Source organism: Borostomias antarcticus, assembly GCF_949987555.1.
Source record: "Borostomias antarcticus genome assembly, chromosome: 22".
NCBI lineage: Eukaryota > Metazoa > Chordata > Actinopteri > Stomiiformes > Stomiidae > Borostomias > Borostomias antarcticus.
The window spans coordinates 6,639,125-6,654,700 of record NC_140255.1 but is presented as its reverse complement, the minus strand read 5'-3'; the positions used below and the strand labels follow the sequence as shown (position 1 = coordinate 6,654,700).

Genomic DNA, 15,576 nt, shown 5'->3' with positions numbered 1-15,576 from the left:
GTTGAATTAACCTACTTTAATATTTTAACAAGTGTAGAGTCAGTTAAAACATTTTATGTTGGCCGTAACTACAGCAAGTAGGCCCAGTTCTTCTCATAATACTAATTATATCAGCCTGCAGGGTAAAGAGCTGCCTAACACTGTGTCCTGTCGCCGTATTTATACGTGAAACAAAGCACTCAATTTACAATAAAGATCTACAGTGTATAGGGGCTCAACAGAAATGACTCCATAGGGGAGAGAAAGCATCCATCTTGTTGATGTGATAATATGAGAGGGCATGGAATGTCTGACCCTATCTCTAACGAGCGCTCAGTAAACATGTTGTCCTCCACCAATGACGTATCGGCCCTTTGAGTCAGTGAAGGAGTGGAAGCAAATGTAAACATGTAGGGGTCATTCGCAGGCGTATTCTGATGGTAATACAGTGCATTGATGTAGCCGACACTTCAACCTCAATGGGAACTCCAGAATTCACCAAAACGAAAAATTACATTTTTGCTTTTTATTTTATTTATTTTTATTTTTTAAAACATGGGCCCACTGTACACTTAATATTCTGCGATGTTGAAAATAACCCCCCTCCCCCCAAAAAAAGAAGCGTGGACTTTGGACTTCCAGAGAAGCGGTTGGAACGGTTCCCTGCTTTGTTGTGGAAAATCTGACTGTTTGTTGTTTGTGAGCGTGACGTGTTCAGGGACGACGCTAGTCTGGATTCCTGTAATGAGGCGTTGATGAAAGGAGAGAGGGATGACACGGAGGAGAGGATGAGGAGAGGGGAAGGTCAGAGAGCGTCAGCTGGGTGGGGCGGGGCAGCTGAGGGTTGGTTCAAGTGGAAACACAGGAAGAGAACTGTAACGTACTCAGCTACACACGTTACTTTAGTCGCTATAGCCAAGTACCACTCTGCTACAGTTCTGCACATCGCTTAATCCATCAACTCTCTGATTCTGACAGGCCTCCATGTCTCTTAAAGCTTGAGTGTGGGCAGAGGGTGTGGAACTGGGGTTTAAAGGAGAATTGTACATCTTGGCTGCTGGTTAAGCTATAGCTCAGGCCTCTAGAGTTAAGGGTATAGTGTCTTTGTTTTGGAGTGATTAATTTTGCTTTGGTTTGACACAATGTCATGGCTTTTTACAGAAAGGACTAGCAATGACAATGTCATAATAACATCTCTAGCCAATTAATGATCACTTAAGCAATAGTTATTCAAGGTTAGTGAGTGTACTGGTACTGTAGAAGTCAGGAGGCCATGGACTTTGACTTGGAGTGACTCAGGTGAGCTGCTTTGTTGTAAGCTGCAATAAAAGAAGTCTTCAGCATTACTTGTTGATAGTAATCACCCAGGCGAGCGTTATAAATGGATTATAATCAGTTATAACAGCTTCTAACAGGGTGTCAGCGCAGGGCAGAGGCTAAATCCTGGCAGTAATAAATAGCATTTATATATAGCACCTCAACATGTGTGTGTATATATATATATATATATATCTCAATGATGCTTTGATGTGATGAACAAGTCAGACAGACAACAGACAGACCAAAACACAACCAACTAACTAACTTGCTAACCAACTAACTAACTTGCTAACTAACTGACTGACTGACTGACTAACTAGCTTATTGACTGACTGACTAGCTAACTAGCTAACTAACTAACTGACTGACTGACTAGCTAACTAACTAGCTAACTGACGGCCTTGGTGAACAGCCCTGACCCCACCTGTATTTAGTGATGGAGTCCAGGAGAACGGGGGAAGCAGGCTCCTGTCGTCATGCTACCTACATCCCTCTTCCCCTCTGTCGATGTTGTTCCATATACATCCTGTCTCCTCCCACTCCTTCCCTGTCTAAACACCTCCATGCACTCCTCCATGTCCCCATTCCTGCACTCCCTGTGTCCTTGTTTGAGGACTGATGAGCATGAGGAGCATATGACAGAGCAGTGGAACACAGCAACACCCCTGTACTTGTTCATAAGGAGCTCTCAACCAGGGGAACAAGGTAGGTGCCTTAATACGCTGGACTCCTTTTACAGGTAGAAATGTGTACTTACTATGGGTGAAACTCATGTTGTTTTTTATTTTACATTTATTTAACAAATCAAATGGAGGCTAATCTGCCTCATTGTCAGTTCATTTTATTTATTTATTTAGTATTAATTAATTAATACTTGTTATATTAATAACCAATTAATTAATTAATTTATTTTAATGAATAAATTAAGAGTCCTGTCTTTCTGCATGTCTTCCAAAGATGTACCTGGCCTCTCTCCTGCTGTGGGGTTACCTGAGGTGTTTTGCAGGGGCGTCCTCAGGTGAGCAGAGCACTGTTTCTGTTCATAATGGAATTCAGAGGGACATGTTTAATTGGATCTGATTTGATCAGTTGTGGTTGTAAATAAAATATTAGATTGTGTTTTCTCTCCATCTACTATATATTGTTTGATACAAGGGGGATCTCCTCAGACGTGGGTCAAAAAGTATTAATTAATATTTAATTAATTAATACTTTTTTTATTGATTTATTTAATTAATTTCACCTTCCTTCCTTTCTTTGATGTTGTTCAGGCAGCAGTGATTGGTGCTACAGTATCTGTGGTAAGAACAGGACTACATGTCCCAACAAGCACTACATTCTGTCCAGTAGTATGGGTCCCTGGTAGGGTCAGGCTGTGCTGTGCTGACTCCTGTGAATTCCCCAAATGGGGACATTTTGACTGCACCATGGTACCGGTATCCTGTAGTATGGGAAATAAAGATGTCTGAAACCTTGAATCAAAAATGTCAACTCCTAATGTGTCCCAGTAGGCCTTTATTTCAGTGTTTAAGGAAATATGCTCATCTGTCCTCATCCTTCCTCGTCGCCCTCCTCCCCCTCCTCTCCCTCTCCCCCTTAGATAACACCCCGTCACTCTGGCACGGCCTCCCAGGCTCATTCTGTGGAGGTAAGCGTCAGTCTCCTGTTGACATTGTGACCAGCAAGGCTGTGACCAAACCAGACCTCCCTGACTTCACCCTGGTCAACTTCAGCAACCAGCACGTCATGAAGTCCCTCAGCAACAACGGACACACAGGTACCAACATGGCGCCGCCGGACGCTTTCATTGGTCATGGCTCATCTCTCGTCTCACAAAGGACAAATAAAACAAAAGTCACATAGTTCTCTGTGAAAGTACAAACAGTACTAATGTTAACACCTGTATACATCACAGCGGGATTGATGTGTGTCTAACCCTGTTGTTTTTTCAACCCTTGATGTTTGTATAGTGAAAGAATTTCCTTATCTATCTTGCATCATTACGCAACGCAACCAGCGCCTGTTAGTACTCATGTCATTTAAAAGGGATCGCACAACTGTGCAGGGTGATGCGTGTGCTAGCTAGCTGGAGAAGGATTATCGTTGTTTCTCACACTCTGTCTGTCTGTACTATCTATCTGTCTGTCTGTCTGTCTATATATCTATCTGTTAGTAAAGTGTGATTTGGAGGAGGGTATGGTGGAGGTGAGGGACGGTGGCCTCAATTGGACATACTCTGCTCTCCAGTTCCACTTCCACTGGGGGGACTCTCAGTTCCAACCAGGATCAGAACACAGCATCAACGGAATCAGATACCCCATGGAGGTGTGTGTGTGTTGTAGTAATAGTAGTAGTAGTAGCAGCAGCTTTAGTAGTAGTAGAAGTAGTAGTACAGCAGTATTAGTAGTAGTAGTAGTAGCAACAGTAGTAGTAGCAGTAGTAGTAGTATAAGTAGTAGTAGCAGCACTACTACTACTACTATTTCCATCAGTGCCACTTGCAGCCTCAAGAGGGAGTAATAGTGCTCATTAATGCATAGCCTAATGTAACATGGTCTATAGTTCCCCTCCATGCAAGCAAAGTCCCACTTTCACTTTATGAAATCAGGAGAGTAAAAGAGAAGGCTGTCTAGAGTTTACAGATTGTCTCTTTAATGTTATCAGGCTCCCTACCTGCATTGGGTTTACAAAATATTGCCAAGTAGGCGCTTTTGTCTTTGTACATATATGGCGATTAGGGCTCCATCCATCCATCCATCTTCATCCGCTTATCTGGGGTCGGGTCGCGGAGGCAGCAGCTCCAGCAGGGGGCCCCAGACATCCCTTTCCCTAGCAGCATCAACCAGCTCTGCCTGGCCACCAGGTGCTCGCAGGCGGGCCCTCCGTCTGGGCCTGGCTCCTGACGAGGGCCCCGGGCTTTCTCCGGGCCGGGTCTCGCTTCCTTTTTGTTGTTCTGTCATCAGGGGTTGTTTGCGATTAGGGCTGTCAAATGAAAACAATAATAAGCTGTGATTAATCACAAGTTTAAGTCATTCGTATTATTATTTTTTTTTTTTAATTTTAATTTTTAATTTAATTTTTGTTGGGGGATGGGTGAAACAAATAGCCTACATGTGTGGTGTTAGAATAAAGAAATGCATGACAAAGTGGTTAGTAGCCTGACATTCAGATTCAGGGGCCAGGCTAAGTGGCTTTAGTAGCCTGACATTCAGGGGCTGGGGCCATTCTGGGGGGTGCAGGGGGGGCATGTCCCCCCCAATATTTGAGATCATTAAAATTGTCCCCCCCCCAATAATTATATTGGGGTAGTGGCATTCAAATGACCATACAGCCGCGTAGGAAGATGTCCCCCCCAAAAAATACTGTAAATGTAAATGTCCCCCCCAAAGTTGGATACAGATCCCCGCCACTGTGTGTGTCTCATATTTGTATACACTGTAACACTGTGTGTGTGTGTCTCATATTTGTATACACTGTAACACTGTGTGTGTGTGTCTCATATCTGTATACACTGTAACATGTTTCATGGTTTTGCCTAGATGCACATCGTGAGCCTGAAGAAGGGCCTCACTAAGGAGCAGGCCGTGGCAGACCCTGAGGGAATCGCTGTTCTTGCATTCTTCATAGATGTATGTACATGTAGCCCAATGCTTATTTGCATAATACATCTATGATTTATAGTTCTGCACAGACCTGCAGAGAAGCGATTGACAGGTATGCCACTAATCTATGTATTTAAGGTTTGGACCGGCCTCTATACACAAAGAGAACACATCCTGATTAGCTCAGATGGACATGGAGCTGGTAGAGGAAGAAGCAGCTGTAGTAGGAGGCAGTGTTTCTCAACAGCTGTGTCTCTCTTCCTCAGGGAACAGAGGACACCTCACAGCCCTGGGAGGACCTGACCAGTCACCTCTCAAACCTCAAAGAGGAAGGTTGGTCTTCTTGTAGTTCAGCCCCTCAAGGGTAACGCTAGTGCACTAGTGGAACACTGAATGCTGCCATCATTACAAAATAGTCACGTTTAAAACACCTCACTATTGTATGGCAGAAGTCAGTAGACATTCTGTTCTTCACAGTGTCTGCCTGGTGTGTATGTACAGTATGTTCACGATTAATCGGTCCACATATCGGTCCGGTATTACTGATATGAACTGGCCTTGTACACTCATCCGTGTAGCCAAACAGAATGTGAGCTCATGAGATCGGGGTGGTTGTACATCTGTGTTCAGAACATCAGTGTACACTTTCAATTACTCACTGTTCATGCTCTTCCCATCGCAGGCAGCAGCGTCGATATCCACAATATCCACAATATCTCCTTAAATGACCTACTAGGAGAGGTGAACCGCACCAAGTTCTACAGATACATGGGTTCTTTGACCACCCCCACCTGCAACGAGGCAGTGGTTTGGACCGTCTTTCAAGAGCCAATCCAAATTAGCAAGGAGCTGGTGAGTCAGCGTAAATAGATTGCATTGGTTTGTTATACAGTAGCTTTAATTATTCATGACCGTTATGTCATCGCTTAAAGGGACAGTCGCTCAAATAAGTCATTTTCTTTTCTGTGTAAGTAATCCCAACATGATGTCACTGTGATGGATTTTTACAAAATATCAAATGGTTGTTTCTGACCTTCAAAAAGATCACACATTTACTTAGACACCTGTTTTTATACTTTACACTGTTTGACTATGGTCAACATGATTTGAAGTTTTCAAGCTGAAATTGTTAAGTATGTAAAATATCACCACTTTGTCTGTGCACTTGTGAGTTTACTTAGTCAGGTAATCGAACCGTGTACAGTAGTTTGTTGAAGCTTGTGACTAACCAGTCAAGACATACAGTAGGCTCATGAACTATGATTGACAATAGGTGACCACATATTAGACAGTGAGAATACCATTTGTCACGTAAAAAATAACAAAAAAGTTGACAAGCAGAAAAGAAGCTCAGAAAAGGATGCCCCCTACAAAAAGAAAAACAATACAAATCTCATTACAAGAATGGAGAGTAATCAATTTCCTCATTGAGACCAGGAAACACAACGTTTAAAAATCCCCAACGTTTCCCTTTGCAAGAGACATTTAAGACCCCCCTCCTCCTCCTCCGAGACCTTGGGACCTGTGTGTGTGTGTGTGTGTGTGTGTGTTTGACCATAAGGTATTTTTAATTTGAGGCCCTGATTGCATAGATACATGCATGTCCCATCACCCCTATCTCATAGTCTGTTTGGTGCGACCTACATACTGTAGAAGCACTCCCGTTCATACTCCAGTCTGTAGACATGTAACAGGGTTACTGCTCTGGTATTATATTCATCACCCTTGGACCAAAGATCACCTTGTGAAAAAACACACTCCTCCCTCCCCCTTTTTTTCTAGTGTCAGTTTTTTAAAATTTAAAGTTTATATAATAGACATCCTTTCAAACGCTCAGCATTGTGAAACTGTACTAAACAGTCCGCCTTTTGGAGGAAATCAACCGAAGTCTTCAGCTGATTTAACCCTCATATCTCTCTGCCTCATCTCCATTCCTGTCCCAGAACTATTCAAGTCTCTCTTCTTATCTGTTGTTGATTGTTCTCCATCAACCACAACAGTCCTCTCTCTACAGTATCTCAACCATCTGCATATTTAGAATGGACTTCTCTATCTCTCCTAGGCCCCTGCGTGTGTAGAACACGAGGGGCCCTCACAAGACGCTCGGTCTGTGCAGGTGTTACGTGAGCGTCTGAACATGTGACTAATGCTCTGTGTAAATGTCAGGGGATGATGGTTTTACACAACAGAGTTCAGCTGAAGTTCAGAGTTCAGCAGAAGTTCAGCTGAACTTTTTCGGTGAAAGTCGTTACGTGTCGATAGCCTGGAGACTACATCACATGTCTAGGTTGTTATTCGTTCGCATGGCTTCTACCGTTGCTATGCCGATGACACCCTCCTGTCATTCCTGCTTTTTTTTTTTTTTAGATATATTTTTAAGGCATTTCTGCTTTATTACGACAGGACAGTGTAGGTGACAGACAGGAAAGGTGGGAGAGAGAGAGAGAGAGAGAGAGAGAGAGAGGGCAAGCAGTAGTAAACAAACTATTTTAAATGTAATTATTGTAAGTGGCATTGGATAAAAGTGGCTAAATTACTAACCTTCCGCTGTCTCTCTCCATTCAGATTAAACTATTCCCGATCAAGACAGGATTGAAAAGCATATATCGTCCTTCCCAGAGTCTCAACGGACGCTCTATCCAAGCCTCCCCAGGCATACCGTCCTCTCATGGTGAGTTGGGGGAATAACATACTATGTTGATGATTAAACTGCAATGCGGCCAATGCTTCATCAGTGCCCATTGAAAACGTCCTGTGTGCTTTCGGAACGGGCCGACTGCCCCCATTATAGTCTTATTATCTCATTATGGCCTTAAGCCGCCTTTACACCATTGCGGAAAAAATGACTCCGGTCTCCGCAATCCGCACCCTGGTGGACACCCCGTACTACCGTACACCATCCCACCCTGGTGGACACCCCGTACCACCGTACACCATCCCACCCTGGTGGACACCCCGTACCACCGTACACCATCCTCACCCTGGTGGACACCCCGTACCACCGTACACCATCCCACCCTGGTGGACACCCCGTACCACCGTACACCATCCCACCCTGGTGGACACCCCGTACCACCGTACACCACCCCAAAAACTTGCGGGTGCGGGGAACTGAAACTGCCGGACAATACGTCAGTGTAATGGCTAAAAGTATTATTGTATTCTTCTTTAACTATTTATCATTCTTATCTTTACTTCGAACCACTTCCAATACGGGAAAGAACAGAGACTACTCGTGTTTGACTGGTAAACTATGGTAGAAACGGTGTGTTGCTCCCGTCTTTATTGAACAACCGAAGTGATACAGAGCAACGTTCCTGATTCACTAAACTTGACTACGTCATAGGCCTACACTAAAGCATGTAGACTAGATCTATTCTTATTGACCATGAATTTGACTTATGTTCTATGCAGGCTATTCAGAGATAACTAAACTAAGAAATAACTACTCCAAGAAGCAGATAACAATGAAAAAAAAAAAAAATGGGACTAAGAAAATGGCACAGTCAGGTGCAGGGTTGCCAGATTGGTGTGATGTTTTCCAGCCCAATGAGTGCTCAAAATCCGCCGAATGTGATAAAAAACCGCCCAAATATTATAGTATATAATATATAGCAGTGCATGCTAAGAAAAATGCCTTTCAGTTGAAATACCGAAAATAATAATAACTCGTGGTAAACTGCAACACACGCCTACATATGTCACACACACAGCCTACGACAGAGAGAAAGTTGCGTAAGCCCATCAAATAGTCAAAGAAATTATAATGCAGGCAACAAATTATAATAACACATGAGAAGCATGGCTATATCATGAACAGATGACAAGCTAGATAACAAGCTTTAGTGGTGACAAGAAACCGCAGAATGTGACAAGTGGACTAGGCTACACAACTTCCAATGGTAGGCCTATATAACCACCTGTATAACCACCCATGAATAGCCTGCCTGCTCGCCTACAATAACCGAGTCAGGAGTGTGACTCAGGCAGGCAAGCAGGCAGAGACACAAGTAGGCTAATGAATCACTCAATGATGCGACATCCAGAAACACCTGCTGTATAGTATTAAGTAAAAATGTCTTACCGTCACGCCGAACAAGCCAGGAGTCCATTCCAACTTCTAACGTAACTCGTCAATGTAAAACTATGTACATGTGGTGAACTTGCTAATTAGCAAGTATTAATAGATGGTTGAGTCAAAGCTCCCCAACAACTGTCGGGGAGGGTGGAACGTTGCAGCCGTCAAACCGCTCCGTTAGACCGAGCGCACGTCCATGACAGCAGAAAGCAGCGGTAATCTCATGCGACTTCTGGCATCATCTTTAGCGTCACTTGGGAAAATTCTCTCTCCACATGAGCATTTGATATGGGCAGAGTGCCACATCCTGAAAGCACAGATTTCCTCCGGCATCTTTAACGGCCTCTACCTCCAGCCAAAAGGCATTGATGCGGTGATCATGACAGAAACCTGCTGATCCCACATCCCCAAATGGGCATCTTTAGGTTTCTTCGGGGGTAGCTAGCTAGATTTGACTCCGACCTCGACCTTCTCCTTGACCGTGTGAATCAAATGCATTGAACAGGGAGAGCTCCCTCGCCCCTATTGGACAGGTGCACATCTCCCACCCTATTAACATCATTGGATAAAATTGAAACTTCTGTCCCGCCTGTTTTAAATTTTTTTTTTTTTTTTTTAAACGCCCACCCAATGCTATTTTTTCCGGCCAAACGTGATCAAAAGAAGCCCAATTGGGCGTGAACCCGCCCAATCTGGCAACACTGGTCAGGTGTCGACGTCACCGAGCAGTCAGTAAATCTGTCAACAATCATCAGACATCGCGGTACAAATTTGCCAAACTATATTAAAAGGTTACAGACTTTGTAGCAAAATGTGTCTGTGGAAAAAATATTTTATCACCCAGCTATCTTAGTTACACCAATATTGAACTATTTTGATAGCTTTGGGTTGTGTGTGTGTCATATTTATTAAGTTTGACAAATCTACAAAGCTTAATAGCTAACTTTAGCTAACTAGCCATAGCCGAAGCCGGCTCTATGCTGGCTAGATTGTCTGGCTATATTCGTTATATTCGTTATATTGACAACGTGCTTCACTAGATCACATGGGATTGTTAATTCTGTTCGGAAAACGATATATTTTATAACATTAAATTCAAGTAAAGTGACAAGAAAGCGATCTATTATTGTTTACACACACCATTGTTTACCAAAACCATAGCAACGCTATTTTCCGGTCGTACTGCCGGACTGGGATTTGCCGGATGAGTTATTTTTTGAACGCATACAGACCTATACCTCCATGATACAGACCTATACCTCCATGATACAGACCTATACCTCCATGATACAGACCTATACCTCCATGATACAGACCTATACCTCCATGATACAGACCTATACCTCCATGATACAGACGTCCACCGGAGCGGAATTTTGTCCGCACCGCATCCCTCGGAGCCCTGTCGCATGCGGTCTGCGGACTCTCATAGGAAATGAATGACTTCCGGTCTTTTCAGAACCGTACCGCAGTCATTTTTCCGCAATGGTGTAAAGGCGGCTTTAGGCATACGCGCAGTTTGACTTTTTGATCAGGGGGGGCAGTCAGCTAGCAGGAGCCAGGCTGTTCAGTGCATTTCTCCAATCCGGTCGCGACCCAGTCTCTAGAATACATGTTTTGGACGCGTTACAGACAGTTTGCTCATCTGGCCACCAGGGGGGGCAGTGACCCCCCTTGCCCCAGCCAATCTGCGCGCCTGGCTTTAGCCCTTTTCAGGAACTATGAGTGCTCTGATGACGTAGCATTTGCTACCACAGTCCTTTCTACCAACATAGGCAATTTTGACTTTTAAATAGTCGCCAAGTTGGCGGCGCTTGGCGCTCATATTTAAAAGTGTCAAATAAACATTTTAAAGCCACTGACCAAAGCAGAATCGCCTATTCTAACAAACGATGGGTTTTGAAAGCTCTGCGCTACCGTTAAGTGATCTTTTTAGCCGTTTTTTGTGGCATCGTCATTATTTTTCGAGGTAGTCTTCTTCAACTGCCATACAACTCCGTATAGCGGACAGTGCCCCATCTGGTCGGAAATCCTCGAAACTACCTCAAAAAATAAAATAAATATATCTTCGTTGTGATTAAAAAATATATCTTCGCTGCGTGTTCAAACCAGCAGGATTTCATGTGCATCTTGTTGTGGTTCGACCGCCCTGAGGTGCTTCTCCGTCTAGGAGCGCAGTGTCAACATTATAAGGAAAAGCATGACGCGCATAACGACCCAGCTGGCATTTCAACGTTGATTAACAGGTGATTCAACGTCATGTGATGACGTGAATCAACGTTGGATTAGGTTTAGATTTTGAAAGGTGAATTAACGTTGATATCGCGACGTTGTTCCAACATCTTACTCTTCAACATGGGTGAATTAAGGTCTTACAATCACTGTTGAATGTGTGTTGAATTTGAAATGTGAATCAACTTTGAAATCCCAACTTTGTTTCAACGGCTTATTTTTCAACATGGGTAAATTAAGGTATTTGAATCAACTTTGCATCACTGTTGAAACTGCAACTTTGTTTCAACTTCTTACTTTTCAATCATGTAGCCATGGAGAAGAAAGGCGTGAACTTTTTACAATTTTATTTTACATTAGAATCAAGATGCACATGTAGGCCTACAACAGCAGTGAATGGGGTTGCAACACTGACAACTGTGCAAATAGCAACAACATCGATCCAACAATAATGTGAAAAATAAGTGTTTGTGGCACTGGCACAAACACACATTTTGTGACATACTTCTATACAGCAATGCTACAGAAAAAGGCATTCACAGTCAATCTGCCGGCTGGTAACAGCTTTTAGCTTTCTAAACATAACCTCATCTGCAGCACCATACGACCCAGGATGTAGCCTATGTTAAAACGCGAAAGCAAAACCAACAAGCTTAACAATATATTAACCTTTCCATCTACAATTAGCGGCAAAAGTTGAATAACAAGGGAATGACTGGCACATTGCTCAGCTTGTATAGAAGTAGATACTAGCTACGTCCAGCTAGTGCGAGACAAACAATACATCTATGGAGACAAACATTACACACGATACATACACCGCACCAACATTGCCAAAGAAACTACGGTGTCCATAATAGGACATCCTCGGATGTCCATGAAAGGAAATTTGAATCTCATTCTTTGTGCAAGCGCAAAATAAGGAATTGTGACCAATAAGATTAATTTATTGCAAAGATATATAAAGCAAAACCTTCGTTGGGCCACTTTTTACCTATATTGTGCGTTAAAGGGCTATAAGGTTGAAGACATCATGTTGATGTTGATGTACATCAACGTACAGATCTTCAACAGAATTTCAACGTTAATTTATAAGTATTTTATCAACCTTTTTCAACCATTGTGCATTCAATATTGTTTCAAGGTTGAAACCATGACTGACATTAATCCAACTATATTTCAATGTTGAAGGTCGGTCGTGTGCCAGCTGGGGACATGCAATAAGAGAGAATAGAATAGATTAATAAGGTTAGAATTATTATTGCCTAAAGGAAGGGAAAGTTATCACATCGCCCCCTAGTGGTAGTGTTCCTAATGCCGAGAGAATGAATGGGATTTCTCATAGACACGTCTTTTGAAAAATTATATCTTGGTCGACACCGAAAAGTTAGTAGAATGCCTTAAACGGCAAATACTTGGAGACAAACTTTATTGATTCTGGTGATTATAGTTGATTTTCAATCACAATCCGAATTATGAAAATATTTTTCTTAAATTCCATTGACTTTGACTGGAGGAATGGAGCAATTTTGAAATATTGAAAGAAGGTGAAATACTGTTTGAAATTCTCACGGTTAGTAGGTTATTACTGTAAAGACACCCAAGTTTTTGTTTTGATAACTTCACCAAAATGGCTTCGTAGTAATTATTAGAAAATCCGGTCTATGGGAGTTGAAACTCCTCTCCGATAGGAACAAATCCGCTAGGGGTGCATGTTTTCACTTTCCCTCCCTATTGCAAGCAGTCTTGTTGTGTATTATTCTTCAATTATAGGCCTAATGTCTAATTTGCATAGCATATAACAACAATCAAATGTACAGTAGGCTATTAGGCTACAACATTTCGTTTCTGTAGGCTATTCTATGTGCACTTTACCATCAATTCTGACTAGAATGTGTTACATTACTAACCTGTAGCTGCTGTACTCAGCTAGCAAGCCATGTTATGACACTGTGAAGAATCGTATGCCGATGGCAAGCGCCGCGTCTAGTCCCGTTATCAGATTGTGACTACGTATTCCTTCCCAGGTCAATTTCCAGTAGTCTAGCTCTTACCACACACTCACATACACATTACACTCTGCACACTCACTGTATACACACTGACCGCTACAGTTGTTCTTAGCTTGTCCTTTTTTGCACTAGCATTTTGTACTTGCTCTTTGCACTGTCCTGTCTTTGCACTGTCCTGTCTTTGCACTGTCCTGTCTTGTCCCTGCACCCTGTCCAATGTTGTCTCCTTGTTATGCATCACGACCGAAAGCAAATTCCTAGTATGTTGAAAAAACTGCATGGCAATAAAACAAATTTTGATTATCCAATTTAGTTGTTTCTGACGCTATCAGTGTCATTTTTGGCACAGTGCCCTCTGGCCGCACTTCCCTGGGTACCAGTGCCTGTTAACACGTGCCTGTTTCGGAACAGCCGATTAATTGCAGCTTTCTCAAGAAACACTTATCCAAACCACTTGAAACTGCACTTTGTTGGGTCCTGAGCAATAGGTTACAGCTGCCGAATTGATACAATCATGATACAGACAGACAGAGATTCCTGCCTTTATAGTTAGATGTCTTGCTCGCAAACAAGCCTTTTAAAATCTTAACTCAGTTTCTCTCCATCAGGTCATCACTGGTGCTACGACGAGCACTGTGGTAAGAAGAAATAAGTAATTTTGCTAATTTGTCAACCATGAACTGAAATTGTCATGTGGCATGCAAATTATAATCATATAATCAATCAATATTCCATAAACATTTGACTTGAACTCAAACCTTAATATGACTTCAGGTTGTATTCAGAATGTTCTTAATCTCTATAATCCCTAGAGTATAATCCCTCTCAATGGCATATGCTGCCCTCATCTCACTGTCGGGGTCAACGTCAGTCTCCCATCAACATCGTTGCCAATGAGACCAAGGAGAACAAGAAGCTGGTGGAGTTCACCTACACCAAGTTTGACGACAAGCACACCATGAAGCACCTGGTCAACACCGGACACTCAGGTACACCGCGGGGACATGTGTGGATCTGACTCTGAACCGGGTCATCGGGTTCCAAAGAGAGTTTAGAACCATCTCTTATTTTTTTGCTCTTTCTCTCTCTCGCTCACTCTCTCTCTCTCTCTCTATCTTTCCTCTCTGTCTCTATGTCGTTCTCTCTCTGTCTCCCTCTCTCTCCCCTAGTGAAGTGTGATCTGAAGGAGGACATGGTGGGGGTGTCTGGAGGGGGTCTGGGCTTTGACTACAAGACTCTCCAGTTCCACTTCCACTGGGCCGACGCGTCCGACCACGCCCAGGGCTCCGAGCACATGGTGGACTCCCACAGATACCCCATGGAGGTTAGGGACATGTCAGGCTTTACACAGAAACACATCTAGATACATTTAATAACAATATCGACAAGCCTTTCAAATACCAAGCAAGAATTCTCAATACTATTAGACCCAAGTTTAGTATATTATTCCAGTTTGATGGGATTTGTTGTGAGTCCAGGAGCTAAAGGTTGCTATGTCCTGTCTGCCTCTCCAGTTGCACATAGTCAGCCAGAGGAGTGACCTGACTACGGAACAGGCGAAGAAGACCCCAAATGGCTTTGCAGTGTTGGCATTCTTTATAGAGGTGCAGCGAGTCCCAATCCACTTCCCTGAATGCACAGTATAAGTATGCTGTTGATATGCAGATCTGCAAATCATCTGATCGTCTCTAAAGCGCATCTGACCTATCCAGTATCGATATTGATCAGAACAAATCTGGCATAGGGAGTGTTGTTCTTTGACTCATTGTGGAAAACAGGTCACCAGTTGAGATTGTTCTACATCTACAGCGTAGTTACTGATGACGTCATCTAAACCTTGGCACTCTAGCGAGTCCTGCACTCTAGCGAGTGATGGAGGTCCAGGGTTCACTGGGACTAGGGTGGTCTGGAAAGGACCAGTAACTATGATCCAGGGTTCACTGGGACTAGGGTGGTCTGGAAAGGACCAGTAACTATGAAGGAGGTCCAGGGTTCACTGGGACTAGGGTGGTCTGGAAAGGACCAGTAACTATGAAGGAGGTCCAGGGTTCACCAGGACTACCAGGACTGTACCTGCTCAGTGGAAGACTAACAAATCCACCAAAACGTTGCATCAAACACACAGTGATGCTGAAAATAACAGGAACATGGCATCTCTAGATGTGCCCGACATAATATGTTGGAGTGTGACTATTCTACCTGTAGTGCGAGAGAGGCTATAGGCGCAGGTGTGAATGCATTCACTGAGGAATGCCCTCTCCCCTCACCAGGCTAATGTAATGGAACTTAACTGATCTAGTCAAAAGGATTTACCAAGATTCGCTCAAAAGGTTAAGTCTGGTTCATTGTGAAAA

At 43.1% G+C, this 15,576-nt stretch overlaps 1 protein-coding gene across 1 annotated transcript; it reads left to right on the top strand.

The window, feature by feature from the left end:
• Nucleotides 1-2,256: 2,256 nt before the first annotated feature.
• On the top strand, nt 2,257-14,585 carry LOC311323702 (putative carbonic anhydrase 3; the record flags this gene model as incomplete). The annotated part of the gene is made up of 10 exons (XM_084455998.1): nt 2,257-2,317; nt 2,900-3,076; nt 3,473-3,624; nt 4,838-4,927; nt 5,167-5,233; nt 5,583-5,752; nt 7,466-7,571; nt 13,831-13,860; nt 14,035-14,211; nt 14,392-14,585. 10 exons carry the CDS (start codon nt 2,257-2,259, stop codon nt 14,583-14,585), a joined length of 1,224 nt encoding a protein of 407 aa, XP_084312124.1.
• Nucleotides 14,586-15,576: the final 991 nt, after the last annotated feature.